The sequence below is a fragment of the Hermetia illucens genome, chromosome 3, assembly GCF_905115235.1.
Source record: "Hermetia illucens chromosome 3, iHerIll2.2.curated.20191125, whole genome shotgun sequence".
NCBI classification, from domain to species: Eukaryota; Metazoa; Arthropoda; class Insecta; order Diptera; family Stratiomyidae; genus Hermetia; species Hermetia illucens.
Genome location: NC_051851.1, coordinates 16981832 through 16996791, shown reverse-complemented (window position 1 = coordinate 16996791; position 14960 = coordinate 16981832). Strand labels below are relative to the sequence as shown.

The 14960-nt window shown below is 45.3% G+C and overlaps 1 protein-coding gene across 1 annotated transcript; it reads right to left on the bottom strand.

Annotated features, from left to right (window-relative positions):
* Positions 1 to 818: 818 nt before the first annotated feature.
* On the bottom strand, positions 819 to 8140 carry LOC119651704 (probable cytochrome P450 9f2). Its single transcript, XM_038055417.1, has 4 exons — positions 7788 to 8140; positions 1893 to 2391; positions 1113 to 1830; positions 819 to 1016 (listed from the first exon to the last, which is right to left on the bottom strand). The coding sequence occupies exons 1-4, from the start codon at positions 8015 to 8017 to the stop codon at positions 847 to 849; spliced, it is 1617 nt and encodes a 538-aa protein (XP_037911345.1). The 5' UTR covers positions 8018 to 8140; the 3' UTR covers positions 819 to 846.
* Positions 8141 to 14960: the final 6820 nt, after the last annotated feature.

Sequence of the window (14960 nt, the reverse complement as noted above, 5' to 3'; positions counted from 1 at the left end):
TTCAGAAGACAACTGCTAAATCTACTGCTGGACGCGAAGTGGTCGATCTGATTGCTCATAAGGCGTCCTTCAATTGAAACCTAACTGACTTTATGGCAGGCTCTGTGCCCGGATAATGTGCTACCAATGACGAGCTGGTGGAAGTTGCTGAAATCCACGGGCCTTCCACCATTACCCTTACGGCCACGAAGACCGCGTTTCCCTATCACATTCGCGAGCAAGGTGTTGTTAGATCACCTATCACGATCAAAATGTCACCTTGAGGAAGCTTCCCCTATACCGTGTTTAGTTGCTCGTTGAAAACATCTTTCTCCACTACATCGTAAGTTGGTGCGTAGCATTGTACAATTGTGATGCTCCTTAACCGGGACCAAAATTCTCTAGTTAAAAGTCTGCCAGAAACCGGTTCCCAAGCCAAGAGAGCGGTAGCGTTCAGACTTTCCAAAGTATCAAAGTACATTGCCGTTAGTGTGGCAAGAGGGAGAGGAGTACTCTCCAGAGTCTCAAGAGTACTTCGCCCGTCCAGTTTATATCGTTCGTTTCCGATAGCTAAAGGTTGTTGCCGTGAGGTCAGTCCCTATCCCAGGCGTTGTTGACTTTTTGGTAGCAATTGTGCCATCGATAAAAGGAGCCACACTAGTCTCTTTTTGCCGGACTCGAGTAGGAAGCACCTACTCCTGACGGACGCAAAAAAGCTCGGGGCCTGAGGAGAATCCCTTCCTCTCCCTCCTCTCTTGTCTGACCTGAAAGCCGTCTATTAATTCCCGGTTGAATTAGGATAAATTTTTAATTAAAAATTAAAATACATTTCCAGGATATTTATTGATGTCATATTTCCACTTTTTCTCAAATATTCCGCGGCTTTATTTTCATCCAAAAACCTCCTTTTGATGTGTATTGAATTCCTAGGGGCACCAGAGTTAATGGAATTTGTGTTTTCGATGATTCCTGCAATGTGAATTCCGACAGAAGGTGGTATAGGGATGCCTTCATCATTATTAGTGCAAAACGAGACCCTGTTGGGAAAACCAAAATTGGTTCCGTTTAAGGATTTTTTAGATAAGTTGAATTTAATGTGATACAGTCTAGGATCTTAGGATATACCATCTTACCTATACAATTCCTGGGACCAACTCCAAAAGGTAGGTACGTAAAAGGTTTTATATCTTTTTTGTTTTCATCATTAAATCGTTCCGGGTCAAAGTTTTCAGGATCAGTCCAATATTCAGGATCATAATGCAATCCAGCGATTGGAATCTCAACATTTTGTCCTGGTTCCAGATCAACCCTGTCACCGGTGTCCACATTTTCAATTTGGTAATTTCGACTACAGACCCGTTCTGTGGTGACATTGGTAGGCCATTTTCGTAATGTCTCTGATATTACCATATCCAAATATTTCATCTTTTCCAAATCTCCATATGTTATTGGGTTACCATTAAGGCTTTCACGAGTTTTGTCGATTTCGGCGAGTAGTTTCTGCTGAACGTCAGGATGAGCCATAATTTCATGAGCGCAGAAGCTCATGGTCGATGATGTGGGTCCAAACCCGCCTGCCAAAAACATGAAGCACTGAGCGACAATCTCGTCATCGGACCATTTACTATTAACTGGGTTTAGATCGGATTTGGATTCGTCAACCGCTGGGTGTTCAAGATTAGAATCAAACCCGGATATTTTTGGCTCCGTATATTCTTCCTGTGCTTGCATTAGCAAGTTGATCATATCATGACGCACAATCCCTTCTTGTGAACGAATGCTGATTGTATTAAGGACCAACTTCTTGAAATAGTTCAAGAAGCTCTCGTCGATTATTGAAACTTTAAGGAACTGGAGGGAAAAATCATTTTCAATTAGAATTGAGATGTCAATCAGTGCAGTTTCTCCCTTACCCTCATAAGCTTTCGGCAGCTTAAACACAAAAAGATTCTTATCGTAGCCCAAAGAGAAACTGGCATAATCTGTCGAGCAATCCTGTAGAAATCGTTATCTACATTCTTCAAAGAGTTAATCTCAACACCGAATGCTGTGGATGCCATTACATCCACAGTATATCTGATGAAAAAATCGTTAATATCTAGTTCCATTCCGTCGTCCCTGGAGGTTTTCTCCCATAAATAGTCCGAACCATTTAGACAACATTTCGATATTAATGGGAGCATTTGTCGTAGTTTGTTCCCGGTGAATGCCGGACTGAGGGTTGTACGCATATCTTTCCATCTTTGATCTTTCAGGAAAAACAATGAAGTTGCGAGCAGGACATGATCCTCTGGTTCAATGAACGATCTGTGATTAGGAAAGCTAGCAAAGTCTTTAACCCCGATTTGTTTGATTAGGCCGAGGTCAGCTATTGTTAAAATTGGAGTCCGAAGGTTAAATGTTCCATAGTATCTGAAATGAAAGTGGAAAGAAGAAATGGAGAACAAAGAAGGAAATTTAGGTTTAAATTTTGCAATAACTTAAATAAGTTAAGTTGGTTGGTCGGAGTCGACCTAGAGAGGTAAGCTATTCCAAAAACCTAAAAATTTGGCTTATTGACCGTGAAGGCTCGACCACAAATATTGATGCAACCCAGATCCTGTCCTACACACACTACACACCCTGAGTACGAGTGGCCCCTATGCCGAGCTACCCTTCCTTCGATGCAAAATATCGTGCAATTTTCCCGCTCTGAGAGGAACTGCCTATATCAGTATTGCTTTCACCACCCCTGCGATATGCAGCCGGCGATTTTTTTGGCCCTCCGATGTTAGGTGATGAGCGATTTAACGCAGGAGAGACTTAACCCAGTTCGCTCTGCCACGGACTATTTGCGTTCCATTTGGCAAGTAGGAGTGCGGTTCTGCAGGGTACTTGTTCTCTAACCCCTTAGCTACCCGGACATTTCTACACTAAGGCGGGCATAAACCGAACACTGGTCAACATTTGTATACTGCGTGGACAACAACCAACAACCACTGCTCAAAAAGCAGGCACTATCAGAAGAACGTCTGTGATAAATATATCAGACGTCAGGAAGGAAACAGGCTTAAGTGGCGCAGGTGCTAAATGGTACCTGCGCTATCTGAAGGAAGGCCTGAAACCAGATGAAGCCCTTAAGAAGGTTCAGGATAGACCTAAGCCATCTTAACCGCAGCGGAGAAAGCGGGGAGCAGCAAAGATTAGCCCGCATGTAGGGAATGCTCCCAAAAAATCCAAAACTGAACCCAAGGGGAGAGAAAACCTAGGGTAGGTCAGGGATAAAGGCAGGACTCAGGAAGTCCGCTATTAGCTATGCTAGTGCGGTCAAGAGCATTCGACTGGCCGTACTGCCAAAAATGTTTCACGAGCAAATACTCCCTCGTGAGGAGCAGGAAACCATCGAAGACCTTGTCGTGAGGCAGATGTACAAGGGATGGACTTCGAAACTTGTGTTCCCGGCATACGCTTTCGACCAGGTCTTATGCTGGTGGACTGCGCAATGGAAGATACTGGAGAGTGGATTAGGACCATAGTTCCTAAATTGCCAGGCTGAGAAGGGGCAGAACTGTCAACATGTGCTGGGGATGATATACCAGCAGCACACATGGTGATAGTTTTTCTCCCAAAAGCCACGACAATAGAAACGGAAGATCTTATGGGTCTCCTCATCGCTCAGAATGAGAATCTCCATACGCGATTATGGAGAGTCTTCAAAAGCAAGGTGGAGGGAAAGGGTAAACTCCTCACGATCGGGGTAGATGACCAATCTCTGGAGGCCAACCATATCAGCTATCGATTTGCCAATATACCCATGCATGTACACAGGGAAAAGCCGAGGAAAGACATCTCGGAGGAGACACCGGGTGGGAAGCATACCGAGGTCCTCGGAGAAGTCTCAAAAGCCATAGAGGCGGAAAGGACTGGATCAACCAAGTAAGGAGACCTGCTGCCCAGTGAAAAGCAGAAACTGGACGACCTAGACCTAGGATTTCTAGAGCTCAGGAAAGCGCCATATCGGAGTGAGTGACGCCATATTCGACAGTGGAGAAGAGCTTCAAATAATAACGGACCCAATGGCCAGCACTAAGATAGCCCAGATAAACCTCCATCATGCGGAAGCTGCATCTGCGGTAATTGCAAAGGCAAGTTCCAAGGAGAACATTGGATCAGTGATGGCTCAGGAGCCCTGGATGTACCGGAGGCAGATTTGCGGTCTGCAAGGAGGAAGCATCCATGTAATTTAGGACTTCTATTGCGAAAAACCAAGAGCTTCCATAATTCTTAAACGGAATTTAAAATATATATATGTCTTTTAGAGTTCCTGACCGGGGATGTTGTGGCTATCCAAGTCTCATTGGAAGCTGGGAATAGCACTCGAGAGGCAGTCGTGGCATCGGGATACTTCCCAGGAGACGAAATCCGGGCTTCACCGAATCAAGTCGTGAAAACTGGGGAAGAATTGTGAGAAAAGGGCGTTACCGTTTCTCCTTGGCTGCGATGCCAACGCCTATCACGAAGTCTGGGGAAGCAGCAACACCAATCGAAGAGGTGAGTACCTTTTTGACTTTATTCTTATCAATAAGTTAGAAATATATAACTTAGAGAACACTCCAACATTTGTGACTAGCACTAGACAGGAAGTACAAGACATAACTCTAGGAAATACTCTAATGAACGGGATAGTCATGAATTGGAGGGTTTGGATGAGCCCTCTATATCTGGTCACAGAATAATCAGATTCGACATTGAGGGTAACTCCGAAATAAAATGAATAATTAGGAATCCCAGGAAAACGGATTGGGAATCCTATGCAAAGTACTTGAGCAACAACATGCCCACCTTCAAGGGGGCGGTGACATCAATTTGAATTTGAACTAGAAACAGTGGTTGAAAAGCTCAACACAGTCGTCATTGACGCTTATGAGGTCAATCCTCCGGCTAAGACAGTTAAGTCATCAAGGGATGTACCAAGGTGCAACAGGAACCTGGCCAGAATGAGAGCAGAGGTGCGAAAAATCTTCAACTGGGCGAAAAAACCGGGGATTGGCAGAGATACAAAAATGCACTGTCTGCGTATAGCAATGTGATCAGGGAAGCAAAATGGAACAATTTCTGGGAATTCTGTGAAGTGATCGAACAGATCACAGAAGCAACCACGCTTTACAAGGCTATCGCCAAAGACCGGGGTTATAGAAGGAAGATGGGACTTTTACCAAGAATGAGAAGGACAGGGTACCCTTGCTTCTCAGAACTCATTTCCCGGGGTCCCACTCCACGGCGGCAGACATTCTGCCTGACACCCCGACAATGAATAAAAGGGGGTAAAAAGGATCCTTTTCTCCCTAAATATTTCAGACCAATTTGCCTAACATCGTTCGTACTCAAAACGATGGAGAAGGTCATAGACAACTATATTAGAACTAACGTTCTAAAGCGTAATCCCTTTATCTCTGTCAATACGCTTACAGGACAGGATGGTCAACTGAAACTGCTCTGTATCAGCTGAAGGATATATTACTGGATGCCATAGAAACAAAAGAAATATCACTGTATGCGTTTTTGGATATCGAAGGGCATTCGACAACACACCGCACACAGATACAAGATGAGCCGCAAGGGAGTGGAAAACACCCTGGCATTCTGAATGGGCAAAATGCTAGAAAGCAGGCAAATAGAAGTACCGACAGGTACAAATTCTATTTTCATGAATACTACTCAAGGTCGTCCACAGGGCGGGGTACTATCGCCGCTTATGTGGAGTATGGTAGTGAACGAACTCCTGGACGTGCTAACAAATACTGGAAACAAGTCCAGGGTTACGTGGACGATATTGTTTTAATCTGCAGGGGCAAATATGAAGATACCATGTGTGGTAGAATCCAAACTGGACTAGGGGTTACTAGTGCCTGGTGTAGGAAAGTGGGACTGCGGATCAACCTAGCCAAAACCAACATGGTACCATTCACTAGGAGACGTAAGCTTGATCAAATGAGAGCCATAAGGTTACATGACATGGAGATGAAGCGAGAAAGAGAGGTCAAATCTTTGGGAATTACGCCGGACCAAAAATTACTCTGGAAGACACATGTCAGAAACATTTGTCGGAAAACCACAAGGGCTCTGATGACTTGTAGGTCCATAGCAGGAAAAAAATGGAGTTGCCCCGAAGATACAACTTTGGATATATACTGCAATAGTAAAGCCAATGATTACCTATGGAGCGGTAATCTGGGCAGAAAGAACGGAACTTAGCGCACAAGCCAAAGACTGGCTTGCGTCTGTATCAGTGGGACAATGAGGACATGCCCAACGGCATTCCTGGAGGTCTTTCTTGGATTAACCCGTCTCCATCTGCACATACAGATGCAGGCAAAGGGGGCAATATTCAGGATGGCTGGGAGTATCAGTGAGGTGGGGAGCTCCCTAAATCAAAGAGAGAGTAGATTGATATTCTTTCTAGGCGGTATCTCGAATTACCGATACCAAGGGATAACACGTTGGAGTAACAAGGCAAACTGGGAGGGCTTAAACCAGCAACTGATTACTTGGTACACTGACGGATCTCTCACAGCAGAGGGAGCGGGTGCCGGTGTCATTGGTCCAAGAAAAATGTCCTTGGAGCCAATGGGCAGGTACACTAGCATATTCTAGGCGGGAATATACGCCATAGACAGATGTGGCTTCTTTAATCTCCAAAGGAACTACGGGAGCAGAACATTACTATTCTCATCGACAGCCAAGCAGCGATCAAGGCACTTAGGTCCAACCAGGTGAACTCTAAACTGGACTGAATACGCTCGGGTCATCCAACAAGATCTGGATACTCTGGGTTCCAGGTCATGTTGGGTTAGAAGGCAACCCAGGTTTTGTGCGGAGTGTGATGAAACCTCTGTACATTTCCTGGGACAGTGTCCGGTCATACCAGATGCAAAGTTAAAATATCTGGAAATAGGGAATATACAAAAGTTCTTGACGGTTATAGGCTTGCTTGAGATATTATGCTTAAAAGGTACACTACAACCAGCAAAAAGGGGTGCAATAGTTCTTTAAGGCGCGGTGCGACTTTCCCTTAACAGAATAATAACGGAACGAACCCGCGCTCGTTCTTCAAAAGTTGCAGCCTCAAGGTCACCACAAGCGCTGTTCAGATTGCAAAACTTCGTAGGCCATACCGCTGCAAACTAGACCACTTTTCTCAAAACTGTCTTCAGTAACCTCGCCCTTTGTAAATGAAATTTCCCGCCGAACTCTTCTTTAACCAGTTCTCACAAATCTTCTCTCCTGATAAGGTGATTTGCCAAAACTGATTTGCAAAACTGCCAAAGGTCATTTACCTAGGTGTCAGATAATACACCAGAAACTCATTATCCACTGAGGTAGGACAGACTACATTTGGTCGTTTATGCTTACTACCACACGCAACAACGAAATATTCAGGTAGAAACAACCACGCATAGGTAAAAATTTCTCTATTGCCTACATAGAGCCGTCAAGTAAAATGCATCCAATGACATGCAGTTTGGGAGAAAAATATAAGGTCAATGATCATCTTAGTCTGCAATTTATGTAAGTAGATAATTATTAAATGGAATTTTAGGGTTGTCGGGATGTTAAGGTATTGGAGCTTTTTATAGACATTTTCAAATGGAATGAAATTTATCATTTAGAATTGAAATTTAAATGAAGTTGATTTCTGTGGATGCGGAGTCGGAATGAAATACGGGAAACTGGACATGAAATAATGAGATGCTGAAGATAGATGCATACAGCATAGATGATTCAGTAACAAATAAACTAAAGAAGGGCCGATTATTCTATGTACTTACTTTTGACTTTTGTATTTCGTATAGAGTCTCCTTGCAACATCTAGCACAGTTTGTTTCCCGAAAACAATTCCGCCCAAATTGCCGAAAAGGGGGATAGGCCTCTCGAAAGAGATATTCCTTTTTGCGAAGAAATCGAAAGTGCCTGTTACCCACTTGTAAACTAGGAATAGGGCTATCACTCCGAAAGCAAACAGCTGCATTGACAGCGGGCAGCAACCAAAGCTCGTCATGGCGATTTATCTTATCTTACGTTGTCTCACTAACTGCGAATATTAGCTAGTCTTGGAGTACTCAATGTGGCCTTGGTTAACTTTAGATTAAGCTAATTTTGCATGCGTATATATTTTTAAATATATTTCCATTTTGTCTGCGAGAGCGTTTAATTAAGATGTGTGGGCTGAAATTTGAATTGGAACTGCTGGATTCATTTGTGCTTCGATGAGAGGCATTCAAAGAGAAATGGTTAATTGCTAGTAAAAGCTTATTCGTGTGTCGTCCATTTGATCTATTGATTCGATGGGAGAGTAGTTCTTTCTGGTAGTCAGGAGTGTGGGTTTGAAAATTATTCTGGAGAAGAGCTCTAGACTTTTGTTTGAGGATGGAGGGATTCCTAAGTTCGCCATCCACATGAGTTGGAAACCATATACTTTTACGGTTGTGGTCCACGGATCCCTCATTCTTGGGCAAGCTCCCAAGTTGCGGTTTCGTCCAGGGCAGAGGCAACTCATCAGACGCTACCTCACCTCTGCCCTGGGAGCAGCGTGACCGAAGTGGTTACAAGGTGCCATTTGCTCCCTTATATAAGAGTCGCTTTTTTGGAGGTTTTTCTACTTAGAAGGATGCAAATCGAATTTTGGTTCAAGAGGCTTTGAAAAAACGGCGACTAAAAGGGATATAGATTTATGAGCTATTCCAGAGGTTCTGGAACATGCGAACGATTCTCGACGATATTATCGAGATGCCCTAGAAGCGAGAATTTAAACGACGCAGGAAGAATATTCTCGGGTATGTGGGTTAATATGGTGGTAACCTGGTGTGCTCTTTTGTCCTTTTTGTGCTATTGTGATATTGTTTTATAAAAAGTCTGGATGTAAGCGTGACTGCGGTGTTGGATAATGCTTACCGCGTCCACTAGGCCCCATATCCTGGGAACCGTCTGAGACTATCTACTACTTCATCATCATCATCATCAACGGCGCAACAACCGGTATCCGGTCTAGGCCTGCCTTAATAAGGAACTCCAGACATCCCGGTTTTGCGCCGAGGTCCACCAATTCGATATCCCTAAAAGCTGTCTGGCGTCCTGATCCACGCCATCGCTCCATCTTAGGCAGGGTCTGCCTCGTCTTCTTTTTCTACCATAGATATTGCCCTTATAGACTTTCCGGGTGGGATCATCCTCATCCATACGGATTAAGTGACCCGCCCACCGTAACCTATTGAGCCGGATTTTATCCACAACCGGACGGTCATGGTATCACTCATAGATTTCGTCATTGTGTAGGCTACGGAATCGTCCATCCTCATGTAGGGGGCCAAAAATTCATCGGAAGATTCTTCTCTCGAACGCGGCCAAGAGTTCGCAATTTTTCTTGCTAAGAACCCAAGTTTCCGAGGAATACATGAGGACTGGCAAGATCATTGTCTTGTACAGTAAGAGCTTTGACCCTATGGTGAGACGTTCCGAGCGGAACAGTCTTTGTAAGCTGAAATAGGCTCTGTTGGCTGACAACAACCGTGCGCTGATTTCATCATCGTAGTTGTTATCGGTTGTGATTTTCGACCCTAGATAGGAGAAATTGTCAACGGTCTCAAAGTTGTATTCCCCTATACTTATTCTTCTTCGCGTTTGTGTTTGACCAGTGCGGTTTGATGTTGTTGGTTGATTCGTCTTCGGTGCTGACGTTGCCACCATATATTTTGTCTTGCCTTCATTGATGTGCAGCCCAAGATCTCGCACCGCCTGCTCGATCTGGATGAAGGCAGTTTGTACATCTCGGGTCGTTCTTCCCATGATGTCGATATCGTCAGCATAGGCCAGTAGTTGGGTGGACTTGAAGAGGATCGTACCTCTTGCATTTACCTCGGCATCACGGATCACTTTCTCGAGGGCCAGGTTAAAGAGGACGCATGATAGGGCATCCCCTTGTCGTAGACCGTTGTTGATGTCGAATGGTCTTGAGAGTGATCCTGCTGCTTTTATCTGGCCTCTCACATTGGTCAGGGTCAGCCTAGTCAGTCTTATTAATTTCGTCGGGATACCGAATTCTCTCATGGCCGTGTATAGTTTTATCCTGGCTATGCTATCATAGGCGGCTTTAAAGTCGATGAACAGATGGTGCAACTGTTGTCCATATTCCAACAGTTCTTTCATCGCTTGCCGCAGAGAGAAAATCTGATCTGTTGCTGATTTGCCTGGAGTGAAACCTCTTTGGTATGGGCCAATGATGTTCTGAGCGTATGGGGCTATCCGGCCTAGCAAGATAGTGGAGAATATCTTACAGATGGTACTCAGCAACGTGATACCTCTATAATTGCTGCACTGTGTGATATCTCCCTTTTTATGTATGAGACAGATAATGCCTCGTTGCCAATCGTCAGGCATTGATTCGCTGTCCCATACCTTGAGCACAAGTTGGTGAACCACTTGGTGTAATTGGTCGCCTCCATATTTAACCAATTCGGTTGTAATTCCATCGGCTCCTGGCGACTTATGATTTTTTAGCCGATGAATTGCACGGACTGTTTCTCCTAAACTTGGTGGTGGCAGTATTTGTCCGTCGTCTTCAGTTGGCGGGACCTCCAACTCGCCGATGTTCTGGTTGTTCAGTAGCTCATCAAAGTACTCAACCCATCGCTCTAATATGCCCATTCTGTCGGAAATCAGATTTCCCTCTTTGTCTCGGCAGGATGAGCATCGAGGTGTATAAGGTGTCATCCTGCTGACTTGTTGGTAAAACTTGCGCGCCTGGTGCGATTGCTCCCTGTACTTTTCTAGTTCACAGACTTGTTGGTTCTCCCAGGCTTCCTTTTTCCGTCTGTGAAGTCGCTTCTCCGCTGGACGGAGTTCATGATAAGTCTCTGCGCGTGCCCGCGTTCTTTGAGAATGCAACATTACTTGGTATGCAGCATTCTTCCGTTCCGTTGCTAGCTTACATTCATCGTCAAACCAGCCGTTCCGACTCCTTTTGCGGCTGGAGCCAAGTATCTTTGTGGCCGTATCCATGATAACGTTCTTCAGGTGATTGTGAAGATCATTTGTTGATGCTTCATCTCCAGGTCCTCTGTTGACTGCGGTTATTGCAGCATCCATTTCCCTCTTATAGGTGTCGCGGAGGGTTGTGTTGTGGATGGCTTTAGTGTTCACTCTCACCTGATTGTCAGAGGGGATTCTAGGTGGTATTGTTATTCGGGCTCGGAGCACCATGCCAACGAGACAGTGATCCGAGTCTATATTGGCCCCCCTATATGTTCTGACATTCATCAAGGCTGAGAGGTGGCGGCGTTCGATCAACACGTGGTCAATTTGGTTGAAAGTGGTCCCGTCTGGAGGGGCCCACGTATGTTTGTGGACCGGTTTCCGCGCAAACCAGGTACTTCCAACAGCCATTTCGTGTGACCCTGCTAATTGAATAATCCGCAGTCCGTTATCATTTGTTTTTTCGTGTAAGCTATGGGAGCCAACGTATCGCCTGAATACGGACTCCTTCCCTACTTGGCTGTTAAAATCCCCAAGTATGATTTTGATATCATATCTGGGGCAGGCTTCGAGGGTTCGTTCTACTGCCTCGTAGAAGGTATCCTTCTCCGACTCTGCAGTCTCCTCTGTAGGGGCGTGAACGTTAATGAGGCTTATATTTCTAAACTTGCCTCGCAAGCGCAGAGTGCATAGCCGTTCGCTTATGTTTTCAAAGCCGATAACAGTAGGTTTCATTTTTTGGCTGACTAAGAAACCTACTCCGAGCACATGGTTTACTGGATGACCGCTATAATATATGGTGTAGTGGTTCTTCTCCAGGAAACCGGTCCCTGTCCATCGCATCTGTTGCAACGCTGTTATATCAGTCCTATATTGGGACAGGGTATCGGCTAGCTGTTCGTCAGCTTCATCTCTGTACAGGGAGCGCACGTTCCATGAGAAAATGCGCAAATCGTTATTCCGTGTTCGTTGCCGGGTCCGTCGTTTTAAAATCCGTCCTGTCCGAGGCTCCTGTTGTGGCTTCGTAACAAGTTGTTTTCCGTGTAGGGTTGTCAGCCCTACCCAATCTCCAACCTGGAGGACCAGTTGGTACAGTTTGTCCCGTTTTTAGGCGCGGAGACTCGCCTTCATCCTTCTCCGTCTACAGCTTTTCGTTAAGAAAGAGCTCCCAGCGGTCACCACGTGGAGGTGGAGATAGGGTTTGGTAGTAGAGCTGTTGGTGTTGGTTCAGCAGGCATTTCCCAGGTTTTATGCTCCATCGTGGGTACCAATCCACGTTACTACCTTTTGACCACCTTGGTATCTACTACTTGGAGAGAATAAATCCATAGCTTCCATATTCATGACTCCTGTTACTGAACCTGACTAAGCTGACCCTGACCAATGTGCGAGGCCAGATAAAAGCAGCAGGATCACTCTCAAGACCATTCGACATCAACAACGGTCTACGACAAACGGATGTCCTATTATGCGTCCTCTTTAACCTGGGCTTTGAAAAAGTGATCCGTGATGCTGAGGTAAATGGAAGAGGTACGATCCTCTTCAAGTCCACCCAACTACTGGCCTATGCTGAAGATATCGACATCATGGGAAGAACGACCCGAGACGTGCAAACTGCTTTCATCAAGATGGAGCAGGCGGTGCGAGATCTTGGGCTGCACATCAATGAAGGCAAGACAAAGTATATGGTGGCAACGTCAGCACCAGAAACTAACTAACCAACAACATGAAACCGCACTGGTCAAACGGGAAGGATCGAGATAGGAGACTATAACTTTGAGACCGTTGATAATTTCTCCCATCTAGGGTCGAAAATCACACCCGATAACAGCTACGATGATGAAATCAGCGCACAGCTGTTGTCAGCCAGCAGAACCTATTTCAGCTTTTAAAAACTGTTCCGCTCGAAACGTCTCACCATAGAGTCAAAGCTCTTACTGTACAAGACTACCATCTTGCCAGTTCTTATGTATTCCTCGGAGACTTGGGTCCTTAGGAAGAAAAATTGCGAACTCTTGGCCGCGTTCGAGAGAAGAATCCTCCCAAGAATTTTTGGCAGGGCCTTAGGAAGTTGGCCAATGGGAAGGTGTTACCCTGTTGGTAGAGTTGCCGGATTAGTGGATTTGGGTGATTCTCCGTTCTTTCGAAGAACCGTTCCACCAAGTTGAGAACGAATTCTCGAAGAGGTTGTACTTTGGCGCACCGATAAACTTCGGCGTTTCTTCCAGCCGTCTTGGTCTTCCAATTATAGGAAAGACCAGTTCAGTGCCTTAAAATCCGGCGTTCGAGTGCCTTACATTTGGACATGGTTCGGATGGAGCAAGTGATCCACGTGGGCGCTACATAACAGATAATGGTTCTGATCAGGGTCTTGTACAGAGTCAGTTTGGCCTTGGTGCTGAGTCCTACCTTCTTTCGAAGCAGAAAGTAGATCCTACTGAGTGCACCGCGTGCCTTACCGATCGGTCGGCTTATTATTGACTTTAAGTCTTGCTACGACAGTGTCGTGAATTTAGCTAAGTGTACGTTGTGTTCCGTGTTTGCTACGGAACCCGAACCGGTGGTTGGGCATACTCTGTTTGAGATTGCAATATTGGACTAGCCCGATTGTCCATGCTCTCTCAAAGAGTTTGCCTAGATTGGACAATAATGATACCGGTCTAAAGTTGTTAGGCCCACTAGAGCTACCTTTTTTTCGGATCGCAATTATTTTAGCTACTTTCCAGGTGGTGGGAAAGTAGCCATTATTTATGCAGTTATTAAATACTGCTAGCAAACATTTTATGGCGACTCGGAGAAGTTTCCTAATGACGTAATTAGGAATTTCGTCAGGTCCGGCTGACTTTTTACCGTTTAGGTTTGAGGTCAAGGCGGTGAGCTGTGATAAACTCAGGAAATGTTGCGAATGGTTTTACCGAGGATTTCGTTTGGGAGAATGTCACTAGCTTGTTTGAGTGCCTAGAGACAAAGTCGGCGATAGTTGTTTCAACCATCGACACTATTGCCGGATTATTTTGAGGCGGAGGGGTATTTAGCTGAGACTCAAATGATTCCGCAAGGACTTGCGCCTTTCTGGCGTCTCCGCAAATTGGTTCCCTGCTCCTGGTAAAAACGAAATTATGGGGCTTATTTTTCTCCGCTAGCCTACTTATATGTTGAAACATTTCTGGCCCGGGCTTAATATCTGCGAGATTACGGGTTAATTCTTTATTGCGGAATTGCGCCGACATGCCTGCCAAAGTTTTACATGAAGTTACCTAAAAACTTTGCTTGGCTTCGTCAGACTGCAGGAAAAAGTCAATGATGGATTGACTAGCGGGTCTTGTCGGGGAATCCGGCGTGAAAAGGTCGTGGATCCAGTTGTACAGGGTTTTCCCATTTGAATTTTCTGCCTTATCGCCCCAGGAGTTGTGCCGTGAGTTAAAGTCGCCACCGAAGATAAGATATTTGGATTTTAACTGGAGATCGCCCAAGACCTTTAAGTCATGGCCCAGTAGTTAACTTCGGGAGTTGCATTTGATATAAACGGAAACTACTAAAATACGCCTATTATCGTTAGTTTTTACTATTGCCGCTGCGGCGGAACTACTAATTCCTCGATGACGACTTCCTCAAAATGGTAGTGTTTTTTGACTAGGAGGGCAGCGCCCATGCCGAGTAGTGCTGTATTCGGTGAAATTGACATTATGTCTATGGTTTAGATGAGTCTCCGAAACGCAAAAAATGTCTGCTTTCAGAGTGTCAATCAACTCTTGGGCAGTGGCACGTTGTGCGTGTGAGTCCAGGGACGCGGAGTTAAAGGTGACTATGCTTAACTCCATAGGTTCATTAACAGTTGGATTGCGGCAATCTGCCGCTGTTCATTCGTCTGGGTGGAAGCGCGACTTTCGACCAAGTTCCTGAAGGCCAGTTTGTTGCCTTGTGGAGCTTGAGGTGCTGCAGCTCTAGGAAGAGTATTCCTAGCTGCTTGGGCG